This window comes from Brassica rapa, chromosome A04 (genome assembly GCF_000309985.2).
Source record: "Brassica rapa cultivar Chiifu-401-42 chromosome A04, CAAS_Brap_v3.01, whole genome shotgun sequence".
Lineage (NCBI taxonomy): Eukaryota > Viridiplantae > Streptophyta > Magnoliopsida > Brassicales > Brassicaceae > Brassica > Brassica rapa.
In genome coordinates, this window is record NC_024798.2 from 7,696,465 (window position 1) to 7,715,695 (window position 19,231).

A 19,231-nucleotide genomic window follows, 5' to 3' on the forward strand; every position below is an offset into this window, starting at 1 on the left:
TAAATTTTTTTTCGTATCAATATTTTAATATAAATTTGATTTAATTAAACATAAAAATTATATTTAAGAATATGCATGTATATATTTGAAATTATAATATTTGATAAAATTTTCTATCTATTTATTTTAATTAAATATATTAAATAAATTTGTAAAATTTTCATAATTACCAAAAAATACAATTAAACAATATTTATAAAATTTGTAGATATATAAGAAAATAATTTTTTTACGATTAAATTTTTATAGTTTTCTAAAAAAATGTATACATTTTTGAAAATTTTAGTAATAAAATTGTATAATTTAAAAATATATAATTAAATTATATTTCGAAATATATAATGCCATATTTGAATATATTTATTTTAATGATGATTTATGAATTATTTCCATATTCTAAAAAAAATTCCAAAATATAAATTGACATTAAATGTAATATATGAGTTATTACCATATTTTAAAAGTTTACCAAAAATATAAATTAACATTAAATACAATTGTCCATATAATATTAAGCTATAAGACATGTCATCAATTTCATTAGCCATGTCATATTTGTTTTGTGAAATTGATTGTATAAAGGACGTGTGGCAAAATCACTTCGCAAATATAGTCTAAGGGATTTGGGTCATATTAGTTTACAGGTCGCTTTGATTGAGTTTCCGGTTCAGATCAGATTATAACCAATGTCTGAAATCGTTCATAAATATCTTTTAATTTTTTTTTGAAAATAACAAAAATATTCAAAATAAATAAATTATCCGAAAATTTAATAAAAACTTGTTAACCTACCTAAACAAACTAAAAGTTTTCAAAATAACACATAAAACTACAATATTTTTTAAAATACTCTAAAGTATCTAAATTAACTTAATATATATGAACATTAACATATTTAACTAATTTTATATATTTTCGGATCCTATTTCTGATTTCGGTTTGGGTTGTACCCGAATCCGAAAATACTAAATTCTTAAATTCCGTTCGGATATTTTTATAATTGGATACAATTTCGACTTTTTTCGATTTGTGTTAAGGTCGAGATTTCAATTTGGGATAAAACGACGAAACCTAGACATAGATGAAATATCAACAAGTTTTCCTGATGAGGATTCACATATTAAAATTTTTTTAAAAAAATTTTAATCATGTTTCGTCCTATATTTTTTTTTTTTGTCATCATCATGTTTCGTCCTATAAATTCTACTTATTTAAATAGATTTAACAAAACAACATAAATAATGTTATTTATATACGTTGTATCCTCGCTCAAAATGTTTGAATCCTAAAACTTTCTCTCTTGTTGCTATCTTTTACGTTGATTGTTTTAAGTTTTAACTAATTAAAATAGATCCATACTAAATTGTCTTTTCTTAAAACAAATCTAATTTCTTATATATTAATATAAAATCATTTAAAAAGTTATAACATATAGTTTGTACTAAATAAAAAAAATGTTATGCTTAATTGTCATGTAATTAAAATGCTAATTTTGCTTATGTGGCGGATTGAGAATCAATCGAAAACTTTGTTAATCCAAAATTAAATTGCTAGAGAATGTTATATTATATAGTATGTCATGGACCATTCATTTATCAAAATGAAACTATTATATATTCTTTTCTTAAATAAAACCTATAAATTTTTCAAATGTGATTAAGATATATATAGCAACTAGTATATAATCCCGTGCTAAGCACGAGTAAAATTTTTGCATGCATTTAAATTATATATTTTAAAAATCAAAGTGCAACAGTTTTGTTTTTTTTTATCACAATTGAACTTATTTAGACACATTTTTCTAGAGTTAGATAACACCTAAAAATGTCATAACTGATACATTCTTTTTTTTTTGTTAAAGGATTTTCATTAATATTAACAAAGAATAGAAGCAAGCTTTAGAACAGATATACAACTAGAATTCAAGAATGAGAAAAGGCATTATGGTGGGTCAAACCAAAAGGAAGCCAACAAGGGACCTCTCAGGAGACCTTGAGCCTCCATCGCCGATCATTTATCCCGCAAAGAAGAAAGGATGAGCTTTACCACCCTAGCAGCAGGCCATGTAAGGCCATCATGAAGACACCTATTTTTCTCTTTCCAAAGCTCATAGATATATGCTTGCCAGCCTTGAAGAAAAATCGTCTTTTGTGTGTTATTACTAGGAGCATGAGGCAGCCATAGTAAGACCTCCGACCAAGATGAAGGCCAGATATACAACCAGAATTCAAGAATGAGAAAAGGCATTATGGTGGGTCAAACCAAAAGGAAGCTAACAAGGGACCTCTCGGGAGACCTTGAGCCTCCATTGCCGAGCATTTATCCCGCAAAGAAGAAAGGATGAGCTTTACCACCCTAGCAGCAGGCCATGTAAGGCCATCATGAAGACGCCTATTTCTTTCTCTCCAAAGCTCATAGATATATGCTTGCCAGCCTTGAAGAAAAACCGTCTTTTGTGTGTTATTACTAGGAGCATGAGGCAGCCATAGTAAGACCTCTGACCAAGATGAAGGCCAGTCTGCTATGCCGAATCTAGACATGATAGAGTTCCATACAACAGAGGAGACAGAGCATGTGAAAAAAGGTGATCCCTGCTTTCATTGCTATTTCCACACAACAAACAGACAGTTTCCACGTCAGAGCTCCAGGAAGCAATGCGGTCGAAAGTTGGATTCCTGTTAAGGGTGAATAGCCATGCTGTTTTATTATGTCTAGGAATCACAGCATTATGCCAGATGAGCGGTGCCCAAGCCTTCCTTTGACGTTGAGTCCGTATGGCGTTGAAGACAATCTTGGATTTAAAGGATTTACTAGGTACGTCTTCAATTGACCAACATGCTCCATCTGACCCCTCATGAAGCTGAAGGGAGGAGATGTACGAGAATAAGAGCAGTTGTTTATCTGATCTTGATTTGGTAAGAGCCAGCCCGAGGTTGTCTGTAGATCAGCAATAGTAGTATCAACGGGAATGCCCAACAGTGAAGGACCATCTGAAGCCAGGTAGGTGAATAGAGGCCCAAATGGTGTCCAAGGATCCCACCAAAAGAAAGTGGAATCACCATTTCTCACAGAGATTTTCAAAAAGGGTAGAGCTTTTGGTCTCATACCAAGGATTTTGCGGAACATCCAAGAGTAGCTGTAAATCTATATTTTTTTGTAGCTAAGTTTACTTCAAATAAAATTTACTTAGTATTAATATAATAAAACCATGACATTAAACATGTATGTAAAATAGACAACTTTTATATAATAGAAATTTTGTAAGATAATGTAAGATACTCTGCTTAAAAAAAAAACAGATTTGCCTAAATACCTAATTTGCATCATTATAGTTGTTGAGCCTCATTATAGTTTTTTCTATCACAATCGAACTTATTTAGACACATTTTTCTAGAGCTAGATAACACATAAAAATATCATAATCATACATTATGTATTTTTTGTAACTAAGTTTACTTCAAATAAAATTTACTTAGAATTAATATAATAAAACCATGACATTAAAGATGCATGTATGGATGTCAAAATGGGTAAAAGTTAATGGATCAACCCAAACCAATCCAAACCATGGATCTTAATGGATAGAATAATTGAGTACAAATGGATTAATGGATTAAATGGGTTAATGAATTTAACGGATTGGGTTAAAATGGTTTGGATTGTAATGCATAATGAGTTATCTATAACTAACCAATAACAATTTATAACAAACAAAAACTCAAATCAAATATATAAACAAAAAAACAAACCAAATTTCTAAACCAATTTTACTACACCAGATTTTTTTTTCATATATATATATAACTCAATTTAATAAACTAAATCTAACCCAATTATTCACATATATATATATATATATGGGAAATACTCTAGGATAACACTAAAAAAGTTGCTGTCACAAATATAGACTCTATAGATCAAAATGACTAAAATGTTTCATTAAAAAAGTAAACATATACTTATAGCTCTAGGGTTAACTAATCCAAACCTTAGAGTTTAGAGTTAAGGGGTGGAGATTTGAGATTAAGATTTAAAATTTTATAAAATAAAAAATAAATATTAAAAATGTGAAAATAATCTTTTTTAAAAATAGTTTCAAAAATTATTTTTGAATTACAAAAAGAAAATTTGAAAAAAAAATAAAAAAAAATTTCAAAATTTTTTTTTTATAAAAAAGTTGGAATTTGAAAACATAAAATCTAAAACTATAAAAAAAATATTTTTTAGTTTTTTTAATTTTTTTTATATCTAGGGTATTAGGGTGGGTCCTTTTACCTATTAAATGAAGAAAGATTTACATTCTAGGACACTTTTCCTCTTTTATTCACACTCTAGGACACTTTGTTCTACCTACACACTTTACCTAACAACTTGGCCTAACTCTAATAACTTTCCTAACTAATAATTCTCCCATTTCGTTACAGATCAAGCACCCAGTTTCTTCTCCTTTTTGTTTCTGGCGGGATTTATCCCTATCCCTTGATTTTACTTTATTTTCAACGTCTGCGATTTAATCTCTTAGATCTAGAAAAGACACCTCCTCTGCTTACCTTCTAAACCGTTAGATCAATCTTTTGGAATCGACGGTCTAGATCATTTTCCATTGTTCCCCAACTTCCCTCATCCTCTTCTCTAAGTAAAGTCATCTCTTTCAATCCTCATTAACCTGCAAATTAACAAGATAATCTACTGCGAAATCAGGACATTAATAAGCTGTGGTTTGTAACATAATTAACAAGATAATTGTCTTTTTAATTAACGTTGACTCGTACTAATTAAAGAATGTTTTGTTGTTCGCAGGTGACCACCATGGCTGACCACTGTATGATAATTGCCGGAGAATGGAAAACCGCAGACGACGGTAACTGAAACTTCTCCATCGACAAACAACAAATGTTGAGGATCGTGTCGCTTAGCCCCTCCATGACCTTGGTAGAACTGCAGAACAATATTTTGACGGAGTTCTTTCCTAACAACCAAGCACGCCCACAAGCCTCTTTGAGCTACTGGCCTCCGAACTCAAAAGAACTGGCGACGTATCCACATGGACAACCAACAACTTCTTCAGCCGGAGTACAAAGAATCCATAATCCACATGGACAACCTACTTCCACCCCCAACAGTGTACATAAGTCGACTAATCCACGTGTACACTCCTCGGCGTCCACGCGTACACCCCCTGCCCGTTCCAACAACTCCCCCCAAGTCCCACCTTCTACTCCGCCACCGCGCGAGACCAGGCCACTCGCAACCATTGAAACACGGCAAACCAAAACGAATTCAATACACACATCCACTACAAACCATACAAACATGTAACTAGGTCATTAGTTGTACATATGTACAGCTAAGTTCCTAATGTATACACGTGGATATTGTTCGCATGTGTACACATGAGTATTTTTTTCACAAAGATCCAGTCCATTCATCCAGCACAAAATACATCTAGTGATACTACATACAACTATCTAACATAAACCAATCAAAATTTTAAAGTCATAAAAATACACATTTATGGTTATATTGCAATCCACGAGTTCTCGATCTCTAATGTCCATATGTACACACTCTCTCTATTGTCCATATGTACACACTCTTTCAGATGGTTGGTTTAAACAATTTTCATCCACTCCATCAATGAAATATATATGATTGAGTTTATAATAATATTTTAAATGGTTCTCAATATATATTGGTATTGCTATATGTTGGAAGGTTTACATTACTTATATTCATATTTTGCAATGGAATAGATTGATAGTGTTCATATGTACTGACTCCTACACCAACAAACACAACATATACATGTCAACCTATCAACAAGAACATTCATATCTACATTACTTATTATGTATCTATACATGCGTGTACACATGTACAAAATCCTGGTTGTTCATATGTACACACATGTTGGTGTACATCCGACCATAGTTTTGTCAAAACACCAAAACTAGCAACAAGCTTTGACCTTTTCCTCCATTCACCTCTTCAGTTTGCGACATCTCTGTAAAACAAACAAAAACCATAATTTTTTTTCGAGAACTTGGAAATCTAGAACCGCACCCCTAAATCGAAATCCTAATCTACAAATCAAAACCCCAATGGGAGTTTTGCATAAATCTAGAACTGTACCCCCAAATCGAAACCCTAACACCTCACGTCGAGGCTTTTACCAAACTAAAAAAATCGAAACCCAGAAATCGAAACTCTAATCTCTAATTTGAAATCCAAATCAATGAAACTGAGAGGAAGGAAAGTATCCAACCTTTAGCCTCGCCCTTTGAAACTCTCCGCTTTGAGACGACAGGTCTTCTCCGTCCGGAAATCTTGTTTGTTGGCTTCTCCGTTCGTCGGTTTCTGAGTTCTTTGTTCTTACTTTTACTGGAAATAAATAAAAAGAGTAAATAAACAAAACAATTACTTTCACGAGTAAAGAAAAAAAAAACCCAATCTCATATGAGATTCACGTCCACCACCACCACCACCAAACCAATTGTTTTCAAATTTCAAAAAACTCTAACCAGTCCAACTAGAAAGCCCACGTCTAATTACATAATTGCCCATCCTTGGTTTCACTTTTTGAAGGTTAAATTTGTCTTCAACCACTGAAAACTACCTCAGTAGCACTTTGTGCCCTGCAGTGTAATAAAAAGTCATATTGTGTCTATATGTGAAAATAACTCTTAAATGTAACATTTTGGTTATTTTCTTCCTTGTGATCTATTTTTGTAACCAAAACTTGAAAATGGTCTATTTAGAAGAATTTCTCTATATATATATATATTTGTTAACACCCAACTTTTCATATATATAAAACTATTTTATCTTGATTTTTTAATAAGCCAAATTTAATCATAAATTTTACCAAATCATAAAATCAAGTTTTCCCCCAAAACTCTAAATTGGATTTTTTTTCATCAAAACGCTAAATTTCATTTTCCCACAGGAACGACAAAATCATGTTTTTCGCCAAAACCGCAAAGTCGTGTTTTTTCTGCCAAAACCGTAAAATCAAGTTTTCCCGCCAAAGCCGTAAAATCAAAATTTCCCGCCAAAACGACAAAGTCGTGTTTTCCCGGCAAAATCGTGAAATCGAGTTTTCCCGTCAAAATCATAAAATTGAGATCTCCGCTAAAACTATAAAATCGAGTTTCCTGCCAAAACCGCAAGATTGAATTTTTCCGCCGAAATTGAAAAATTGAGTTTTCCCGTGAAAACTACAAAATTGTGTTTTCCCGTGAAACCCGTAAAATTGAAATTACTGCCAAAACCGTGAACTCAAGTTTTTCCGCCAAAACTGTAATATTGAGTGTTCCGCCAAAACCATAAAATCGAATTTCCCGCCAAAACCGTAAAATTGAGTTTTTCCGCCAAAACTGCAAAATCGTGTTTGCTCGTAAAAACCGTTAAATTGAATTTACTGCCAAAATCGTAAAAATTGAGTTTTCTCGCCAAAACGTAAAATTGAGTTTTCCCGCCAAACTGCAATATTGTATTTTTCTGGCCAAAACCGTAATACTTATGTTTTCTTGCCAAAACCGTAAAATTGAGTTTACCAACCAAAACCCACAAAATTAAATTTTCTTGCCAAAACCGCAAAATCGTGTTTTACCACCAAAACCGCAATATTGTATTTTTTGGCCAAAACCGTAATACTGTTTTTTCTCGCCAAAATCATAAAATTGTATTTCCACTAAAACAGAAAATCTTGTTTTCCCGCAAAAACTTTAAAAGTAGTTTTCTCACTAAAATCACAAAATTATCTTTTTTGCTAAAATTATAAAATGGTTTTTTACACCAAAACCATATAATTGTATTTATCAAAAGTCTAAGTATTCTTATTGTTTTCAGCCCCAAAGTAATATTGTTACTTATTAACCGTTTAAGCTATATAACTATTGTTCATGGCTTAACCATTAAAATTATTAAATCATTAACTTAAATGAGTTATGGATTGGTTAAAACCATAACCCATATAAGCTTAAAACCATTTGGATATGGTTTGGTTTGGGTTGGTTTACCCATTTTGTCACTGACATTTTTGGCTGAAGAGGGAAAAAAAACCAAAATAAATAAATAACCATTACATAGACAACATATGTATTTTTTCACAAACATAAGCACTTAAAACAAACAAAAAACAACAACATTTTTATCCCAAATGAAAAACAAAAAAAATCAGAAAAACACAAACCAAACAACTAAAAACCAAATGCAACAACTTTAAGCACAAATGCAAAAACAAATAAGTTTTCAAGTTTTCCTTGGAGAAAACTTTAAGCAAACATCACACAACAGTTATGAATAAACTGTGGGAGCTCAGCACCAACACACCAATGTTTTATTTCTTCCCAGTGCTGCTCTTCCACGTCTGGAGAAGGACGGCATGAGTGAACTACTGTCTTACTATGCCAATAGTGAGAAGTTCCAATCACTAGAAGTCTGTCTCCCATCGATTTAAACGCAATCCCCCAACCGAAAGCAGCGTTTGCGCCCACAGGGACAACACCAAGTTTCTTCCAAATATTTGTTTTTATATCATATACCCGAAGCTCGTTCAAAGATGTTTCTAACATGTATAGATTGTCATCAACCACAGCAATAAGGGGCGGAGATTGGGAATGCGCAATAACTGTCATGTCTTTTAGCATGTCAGGTATCAACTCCCACGAATTGGTCGTCTCATCATAACTTTCTCCACAAGTGAGGTGCTTATCATTATCATCTCGGCCACCGAGGACGTAAAATTTTCCACGCAAGAAACATCCTGAGCTGAACTTCCTTGCTTTATGCATTCCATTGATCATAGTCCACCTTTTTGTATCAGCATTATACTTTTCTACAGTTTGCACAACAACAGGGTTCCCATTTTCATCCATTTTAATGCCTCCTGCAAAAAATACGGTTTTACCATGGCTCGCAGAACCGTACATGGTCCTTGGTGTGATCATTGAAGGACCTTTGAACCACTTATGATTCTCTAGCTCATAGCGAAACACCACAATTCCATCTATTTCTCTCCCTATGACAATTAGTTGAGTACCCACACTAACTGTTTCCTTATCGCTGTGGAAAAAGCAATAGTCAGAAGAAGGAACTTTAGGAAGTCTCCGAAAGGTTTTAAAATCCTTATCAAACATTTCCCAATTAGATACAGCCCCTGAATGCAAAATCACATAGGGTTTCACAAGTCCTTTTTCTTGTCTCACCCTGAAAATTTCACAGCTCTTTAATAACTGCAAGAATTTCTTGTTAAGAAACTGCAGTTTCCAGTATTCAAAGCATGGTAGACGAGCAATGATCTCGACCTCAAGCTCGTACAAAAGCTTATGATCAACGTAACAGGCATCATGAGTTTTTAAACCTGCAAGATTCTGAAATTCTTTTGCAATTTCTCCTTTTTCTTCCTCGTCGGAATCAGAACAAGGTTTCACATTCAAGTCAGGTATGTGAGGTTTAATGCCAACCATTGACATCTTCCTTGGTTCAGATTGGCTCAAGCTTGCTCCAACTTTAGGAGCCTGATCTTCTCTTAGCAATAGCACATCTCGATTTATTTTTGCCATCTCTTTTGACATCAATTCCTGTAAATTTCAAAATAATACTATGAATAAAAACATTCAATTCCAAGAATCTAACAGAATTTTTTTTACTACATATAATTACAAACAATTTTAAGTATTTGAACTCCCAAATTTTATTTAAAGAAACAATAATGAGATTCTGTTATATGAACTGGGAAATCAAAGAGACTCAAAAATTGCATTAAGTAATATAAACTCAAAAATGGCAAGCAAATAATTAATTAATGCTTCTATATAATTTATTGTTTTGAAAATTTAATATTTCAAGAGATTAAGAAAAAAATATTTCCTTAGTCTATACAATAATGTAAGTCACTAGAAAAATGTAATTTAAATTTATACAACACGACGGAAATGAACAAGCATTGTTCTAAAACATATAATTACCGGCCTTTTACGATTATAATTTTTCTATTTAAAGAAATTTCAAAATATCAAATTGGGAATATGTATTATTTCTTATAAGTAAATCAATATAATTTCAAAACTAAGCATATTATGACAAAGATTAATATATTCTGTGATAGTGCTGCAATATAAAAATCTGATATGTAATAATATCAGTAGTGATTAGATTTATCATAAAATTTGCATGTGTACCTTAAAAACTGATAGAAATTCTTTATTGAATGCTCTCTTGAATCTCAGTTATATTTAGTTAGTTGAAAAGATGCATAAGAAATCTTGACTAAGTTACTCATATATATATAGCATATGTGTTTTGATTTTTAGCTCTACCATATTATAATGGTCTGTTTAATTTTCTTACCATATTAATACAATATCCTTATTCAACCTTCTACCACAAATACAAGTAATAAATTATCTGGAAATTTTGACTAAACTTTTATGAGTTTATTTAAATCTTTACCATACACGATAAGACTACTAATTAGTGATTGTTTGCAGTTTTGACTAACTTTTTGTTAATTGTTTGCAGTTTTGACTAACTTTTTGTTAATTGTTTGAGAATATTTATTAGGTTTTCAAAGAAATGTTTTGAATACTTTTTGGCTTTCAATTAAATTAATTATTTTATTTCATTGCAATTTTTTTTAAATGTATGCATTATTAAAGAATAATAAATAACAAAGTTGATACTTGCGAAATAAAATAGTTTCATTTTAAAATAGAAGATTACTTTCCATCTATAATGAAAGTCCAGTTTGTATTTTCTTTGATCAAAGTCTATTTGTGTATATAACACATTAAATTTATAAATTGAAAGTCGAGTATTAATTTAATACCCTATGATTAACCTGATCCGAACCAAACTGTATTTGGTTACTCTGAGAATATAAAGAAATGATTTTATGTTACAATGCAACGAATTTTTATTGTTTCTCCGATACCTTTAAAGTAGCTTACAATGTTCACTTTTGAGAAAAAAAAATTGATGCTCCTATATCTTCAGAGAATTCTTTAAATCGGATTTAAGGAAATAAAATATTGCGAATTCAAATCATTGATCTTGGATAAACAATAAAGAGTTTTGAAATTGGGATGATCTAATAAATAGTTACAGAGATCAAGCCGCTAATATCGAACTGACATGTAATCATATTAAGAAATAACAACCTTATTCTTATTATTATTTGTAGATAAATAAGCACATATTTATAAATGTTGCTCTTTTTTTAAAACTTTGGGTAACACATTACATCATCATATAATATCTAAATCTATTACATATGATTATCAACTACCTGCAACATATGCGATATTGATGAACAACTTCACGAATAATGATTCCACGATGAAGCTCTCCCCGAAACACTTGAAACCACGGACGGTTCTGCATGTACGACATCCTCGATGGACAGGCTCTCACCGCAACAGGCGACCACAACGAACGGCTCTGCTTACAGTACTCTGGAACCTCCGAAATCCTTGCATCCTATAATCTGCAAGAAATTGCATAGTCTGGGATTCGAACCCCAGACATGGGTGTAGAAGCCTTTAAACCTTAACCAATAGGCTAGGGTGCTTCCACATAAATGTTGCTCTTTTATTTCTAACTATTTACAACTCCATTATTACTCTATTTTTCCACACCTCTGTGTAAATAATAAATATTGGGTTCACAGAAAATACGATAAAATGATATGTTAAAATTACCAAAACTAAATTAGTTTATTCTCTGTTTTAGTAAATTGTTATAGAAAATCCATTATGTAACCATATAAAATAAAATAGGGATTTTTTAAATAAAAGTAGATACAACCATAGTTTATGGTTAAAAGCCAAATGACCTTAAAAACTCTAGTTATCCGAACTAAAAAAATAAATTAAGATACGATTTTAATGTGTTATAACTTTTACAAACCTAAAATTTTGGAAAATCAACTGAAACCATATAGTGATTTTAACTGAACATATGACATAATTTCCCGCCAAAGCCGTAAAATAAAAATTTCCCGCCAAAGCCGTAAAATAAAAATTTCCCGCCAAAACGGCAAAGTCGAGTTTTCCCACCAAAATCGTGAAATTGAGTTTTCCGCCAAAACCATAAAATCAAGTTTCCCGCCAAAACCGCAAGATTGAGTTTTTTTTTTCCCAAAATCGAAAAATTGAGTTTTCCCGCCAAAACTGCAAAATCGTGTTTTCTCGTGAAAACCGTAAAATTGAAATTACTGCCAAAACCGTGAACTTGAGTTTTTCCGCCAAAACCGTATTATTGAGTTTTCCGCCAAAACCATAAAATCGAGTTTCCCGCCAAAACCGCAAAATTGAGTTTTTCCACCAAAATCGTAACATTGAGTTTTTCCGCCAAAACTGCAAAATCGTGTTTTCTCGTAAAAACCGTAAAATTGAATTTACTGCCAAAATCGTAAAATTGAGTTTTCCCGCCAAAACCGTAAAATTGAGTTTTCTCGCCAAAACCGCAAAATTGAAATTTTCTACCAAAATCTCAAAATTGGTTTTTTCCGCCAAAAGCGCAAAATCATGTTTTCCCGCCAAAACTGCAATATTGTATTTCCCGGCCAAAACCTTAATACTATGTTTTCTTGGCAAAACCGTAAAATTGAGTTTTCCCACCAAAACCGCAAAATTGATTATTCTCGCCAAAACCGCAAAATCATCTTTTTTCACCAAAACCGCAATATTGTATTTTCCGGCCAAAACCGTAATACTGTGTTTTCTTGCCAGAACCATAAAATTGTATTTCTACTAAAACAGAAAATCTTGTTTTCCCGCAAAAATGTTAAAAATAGTTTTCGCACTAAAATCACAAAATTATCTTCTCTGCTAAAATAATAAAATTGTTTTTAACACCAAAACCATATAATTGTATTTATCAAAAGTCTAAGTATTCCTTTTGTTTTCAGCCCCAAAGTAATATTTTTACTTAGTAATCATTTAAGCTATAAAATTATTTTTCATGAGTTAACCATTAAAACCATTAAATCATTAACTTAAATGAGTTATGGATTTACCCAATCTATTTGACAAATGGATTGGTTAAAACCATAACCCATATAAGCTTAAAACCATTTGGATATGGTTTGGTTTGGGTTGGTTTACCTATTTTGACACCCCTACAATCCTACATGCATGTATGAAAAATAGACAACTTTTATATAATATAAATTTTGTAAGATAATATTAGATACTCTGCTTAAAAAAAAACAGATTTGCCAAATAGTCAAGCCTATAAGGTTTAGAAAAAACAAATTTATAAACACCTAATTTACATCATTATAAATACCTAACTTGTATCGATTATATTTTTGATCAGACGAAGAACTCACCATAAGGAGAATGAAGCAAAGAAGATAAGGAGAGTAAAATAAATAAAATATAAAACAGTTTCAAAGTTAACATAGTGGTGATAATGTGAAAAAAATTAAGGATTAAGCATTTCCAGTTTCAAAAAAATCAGAATCAGAATTTTTAAAAATCAAACTTAAATTAATTTTGTAAATAAATGCCATGTGTCAGTATTTGATTTGTTATGTGACTTCTATTTTAGTATATAAGGGATTAATGATTTTAAATAATAAATATTTGCTAACAATCTGTATTCTATCATTTTGTTTAATTATTCATTATTAAAATAAATTACAGAGTTACATTAATCATATAATAAAATTTTAGATTTTTTTTGTATATGTTGTATTTTAAATTTTTCAAAACGAATATAAATTACTAAAATTGTTAAAAGTCTCACATATACTTTTGTTATCAATATTTAATTTTTTTTATAATATGATACGATGATTATAAAATCATATGAATAAATAATTTTATTTTAATAGGTGTTTATATAAATATATATATATATATATATTTCATATAGTTTAATTTAAACTATATAATATTAAAATACATACTAATATTTTTATATCTACGTTGAAAATATATTGAAAAGTTAATATTTTAATTTTGAAATCTTCAATGTTTTTTAAATGATTATAAATTATTGAAGCCACTAAACATTTAACATAAAAAAATCGTTGGTATAAAATTTTGTTACAAAAATAAGCAAATAATCATAAATAATATGAGTAGAAACCCTTTTTAATAAATATTCATATTAAAAATATACTATATATCTATGTTAGTATCATTTAAATTTAATTATATATCGCATACGATAGATAAAATTGATTGTTTTGATTTATGTACCCTAAAATGATTGCGAATAAACAAGAGCGGTCGTTTGATTTATATGCGCACGCAAATTTATTACATAATAGTAACTGATTTCTTAGTTATTTAATATATGATTATTATTTTATTATTTTATAATATTCAAAACCATAAAAAGGGAATAAATATAAAATATTTATTCTGCATAAGGCGTGGATCTTAACCTAAGTAAATATCTCTTTAATAATTTTAAATTTTAATATTTTCTAAATCTCAGGAGAAAACAAAATAACAAAATTAGAATAAACTCAAAATCAATACTTATATTGAGCAATAACCAAAATGAAAAAACTACACAAAAATGAGAAAAATATTGAAGATAGAGATAAGATTGGCACGTGAACATAAACTTCTCATAACTGTAATTAACTTTTAAATTTCTAAATCATGATATAAACCGAGCTGACATAGTTTCATTGTAACCAAATAGTAGACATGAGAGTTTTTGGCCTAAACGTTAGGTTCTTATGTGATAAGTGAATTTTTATCTAAAATATTTTTAAAAATGGGATCAGCTCATCAGTAAACAAGTTATGTAATTAACAAAAAAATATTAATTCGATCAAGAATATAAATTTTATTTTTCTATAAAATATTTATTAAATAATTTTCATATAAATTTACTATGCGCAAGACGTATGTCTTATCCTAGTAGCATAATTACACAACATGTCAAAATTCTTTTTAATGAAAACAAGATAGCCAATATTATTGAGAGTAATACGAGAGCAAGTGTTAAGACTGAATTATCAACGAATATATAACTCCTATTAGATAAATTTTATTCCATTTAGTAAGTTTAATTTTTATTTAAAATAATTAAAATTTATTAAATAATACAATTCGAATTTTTGTTTTTTTTAGAACGCGTATTTTATAAAATATCATTTTACACGTGGCATCTACATTAATAAAATTGTTGATGTGACACTCACGTCAACAGATTTAGATAGTTTGGCAGATTATGTGGTGATCAATGTAAGATTTCACTAAAAAAATTAAACAAAACATATGATATTTGTATTTTTAAACAATTAGACATAAAAAAATAGAAACGATAATGTATTCATTTAAGAAAAAGAAATCGTATTAAACTGTTCAAGGTGTGTTTAGGTTAAGTAGGATGTGGTTGTAACAACCGTTGACACGAAAGTGGTAGATTACGTTGACAGTGAGGTTGGGTCTAGGACTTGTGTTAGTGAAACTGTTTAGTTTAGGTTTATATAGTTGCAATTCATGTGGACAAGATATTTGTAACATCTCGGTTTGTGATATATGAAAATATTAACAGGATTTGATTTGGATACTTATGCCATCAAAGTGCACTTGCCTATTTGGGCAAACATCTATTTAGAACTCTAGAGTTAAGCGTGTTTGAGCTGGAGTAGTGAAATGATATGTGAGTTATCCGGAAGTCATTCACGGTATCGTGTAAGTGAGGCCAAAACACATATAAAGGTCATGTGGTGCTTGCAGGGTCGGTAAACAAAACTTTCGAGCCTCCGAAAAATTAACGCACCACTCGTCACACAGAATGGGGTCCACAAACCGAGTGAGTGGGCATGGGAGGCCTATTAGCTACAATATTTTTAGTGCATTTCATGGAAATGGAAGAAGTTTTGTAATGGACATGGTTAAGTAGTATGTGGTCGGAACCGATGTGGACATTCCGGTAACTATACAAGAAGAAAAATTTGTTCATATGAATATGAATCGCCTGATTTAGGATTTGAAACATCAAAACAATGAAAGAGAAAAGTACAACAAGTGATGAAAAGTCAAACCTTTCATTGTTAATCAGCGGTTGTGAGAGTAAAATGGAGAAAGTGTCTCATTGTCAAGCCGTAATTATACAACAGTTTGGCAGAGAAGTGAGATATATAGCCAGAGCCATGAAAAAATTCGTTGGAGAAGCGAGATAGCATGAGCCATCGATAAGTGTGGATCTTCAGTGGTTAGACTTTGTGTGTCGCTGCCGGTTTAACCCTTCAATCGCCGGTGAAGTGTATGAGATGCAGCGGATTAAGGATTCAATCGTAAAGAAAAAAACAAGTTAATGAGGAAATGTTTCAGATGTAAACGATAAAAAGTTTTGTTTTCAGTATGTTTTAGTTGGGAAGTCATTTTAAGAAATTCAGAAGCATGAAGTGTTTGACATGATGAAAGTATGTTCAATTGTTTTTCTTACAGGCCATTTTATTGCTCAAATTAGAGATGGTTTGGTCAACCAGACTAGTATATAACAAGCAACAAAGCAAAGTTTTCTATAAAAATATTTTGTAGTTCTAACTAGAGAATCTGAATTTTTATTTTACTCTCGAAAAATGTAGAAAATCTTGTATGCTTGGAATAGTCTTTGGAAGTCTTTATCGCTTCCAGTTTTGTTGTGAAATTTGACCATGCATGAGATTCTTTAATCATGATGATCATGTTTTTTCAGTGTGTCCTAAAATTTTGGCAAATTAAATAGTATGTTAAAGTGTCAAGATACTAGTTAAAAGTTCGGTTCTATAACGCGGACGCCTGCATGATTCACCGCCCGAGAAGTCGCTATGCTTTGTTTTCACCATGTAATACCAACTGACAGAGATTTCCTTTTGACTTTCTATAATTTAAGCTTCGCTAATATCAAACAGGCTATGCGTTTCAGGTTAATAATTGCCCGTGTTTTCATATAAACGCTCTCAAAAGTTAAAATATGTGTTGCCGTTTTAGACTATAGGACGAGGGAAAGAAGATGAAATCAAAATTGCAGATCTACCACTCGTTAAAACAATAAAAATAAACCAAAAACTGACACCAACATGACTCGGACCTGTGGAAAGGACCACCAAGACCACTAGGCTAGCTAAATGTTTATGTTGTTAAGCAATATAAAAATTATATAAAGTTTGATAAATACTTAAAAAGAAAATCTCTGAATGAGTCTCTCTCTTCCTTAGAGAGAGAACTCTCTCTTCTCCCTCTTACCAAACAATACATCTTTTAAAGGGATGCAGATCTAAAACTTTTGTTTGTAATATAATTCGGTCAACAAACCAATCTCTTTTATTTGCTTCGGCGATTTTCTATTTGCATAGGGGATCTCTTGTTTCGCGTCGGCGATTTTGAAGTGTAAAGTTCAACAAGACCAGAGCTTGATTATCACTCTCATCTTTCTCTGACATGTTGAACATAAATAAAGCTATGGATGAGTTCTTCTCCTTCTGCGTTAATTTGCAATGTTTCCCTCCACACATCGAAAGTATGAGGTTAATTTTTAAACCGTTCGAGAGGTTGAATTTCCTCTTTGTTAGAGAAGCTTAGATCTTGATTCAGAGGTGGTATCAAGCTTCGCTCGTGTCAGGCGCAGTCTCCACGAAGATCAACAAACAAGGTTTAGATCAAGCTTCGGAGGTTCAGGACAGATTCTAGATGAGTTGGGGCTGCCATAAGGATTAGTATTCCAACAATTTTCTATCATTTTCTTCTAAAACTCTTCCCTTGATAAAATCTAACAATTCGAGAAGAAGATTTTCGATTAGCGGCGATTAAAGGTGAAAGAACATGCAAGCATATTCAAGTAAGTTTGAGATGGACATTGTTGGTTTTCCGGCGAAGGTTCTGGCACCGTCTTCTTCTTTCTCGATTGAGAAAACACGGCCACGTATTGACCATGTGTCAACCATATTTTCATCTTTATTTGATTGTTTTATAAGGGCTTTGTTTTGGGCCGGATATTATAGTTGAATCTGTTTGGAAATTGCCCTTTGGGTTTCGTTTAATAAAACAAAAAGTTGACATAAAAAAAAATCTCTGAATACTCCCTGATTTGTTTTTGAATCTATATTATTATAACTGAAATAATTTTTGACTAAAAAAAACTGAAATAAATTTTTGTACTATTAGGAAACATGGATAACAATATAAATGAGAATTGTTTGGAAACATGAATAGCTGTATAAAAAAGGCATAAATGTTCTTTTAATAATTTCCTTTATATAATTACATTAATTGTCTTTCCATATTTCACTTAGTTTAACAATTTCATTAATTATATTACATTAACTATACATCACATCATTAATTATATTACCATAATAATAATAGTGCATATTTTTATTTATTAGTTAATCAAAAGTAAATTTGTGTCATTTATAAAATTAAAATGTAAAATAACTGGGTTTTGCATATGGTTAAACATTCAGTTTAGTTTGTTTTCTTAAAACTTTTTTTTTTAATATTTTAGTTTCAACCGGTGGAAAATTGTTTAACCAAAAACATAATTCAAATACATGTTCTTGTGAATAAAATAGTAACTTAAATCAAAATAGTAAAAATGTATTACATTTATTGTCACTTAATTTCTCACTTCATATAATTATTTTACTAAATAAAAATTCTTTTTATTTCAATTAATTTAGCCAAACACATAGAATGAATTTTTTATTAGTTTATAAAATCAGTTAAGCATTAACATAGACTATCTATTTAGGTATATGTTGTTCCTTTCAGATATTATTTTTCGTTTCGTTCTGAAATTAGGCTTCGCTTGAATATTATAAATTGATGTGTGGGTTTTGAGTCGAGTCTTTATGGATATGTATGAGTTCAGTTCTGATGTATAGAAATCTAAAAAAATCTAAATAACAAATGTATTTGAAACGAGTTAGAATATTTGTACCAAAAATAATCATATTACCCAATTTGGTCCAAATATTTTGAATACAATTAGTTATATTACGATATATATAAAATATATAACACTAACTAATATCTTATACAATAAAGGAGACTTTAGTCTCTCCTCATTCCTCCACATCAGCATTCAGCATGGGGCAAATTGTGCTACATGTCTTTTTTTTTACGTAAGGTAAACAAGCTTTCTTTTTATTTGGGCTACTTATGTTTGTTTATTTTGTGGGCTTGATCTCATACGAGTTAATAATTTTATATATTATATGTTTATAACATATTGTGAAATAATAAATATATATTGAATAATTAAAACGTCA

General features: G+C 30.6%; 1 protein-coding gene across 2 annotated transcripts; it reads right to left on the bottom strand.

Annotated features, from left to right (window-relative positions):
* Positions 1 to 1,140: 1,140 nt before the first annotated feature.
* LOC103849183 (F-box/kelch-repeat protein At3g27150) lies at positions 1,141 to 13,643 on the bottom strand. 2 transcript variants are annotated; one of them, XR_004457627.1, is made up of 2 exons: positions 6,266 to 13,643; positions 1,141 to 6,004 (listed from the first exon to the last, which is right to left on the bottom strand). XR_004457627.1 is itself a non-coding variant. In XM_033290478.1 (2 exons), the coding sequence occupies exon 2, from the start codon at positions 9,576 to 9,578 to the stop codon at positions 8,277 to 8,279; it is 1,302 nt and encodes a 433-aa protein (XP_033146369.1). In that variant the 5' UTR covers positions 9,579 to 10,503; positions 10,536 to 13,643; the 3' UTR covers positions 1,141 to 8,276. The 2 variants fall into 2 exon arrangements, 1 of the variants encoding a protein (XP_033146369.1); XM_033290478.1 differs by having other exon boundaries at positions 1,141 to 10,503; positions 10,536 to 13,643.
* Positions 13,644 to 19,231: the final 5,588 nt, after the last annotated feature.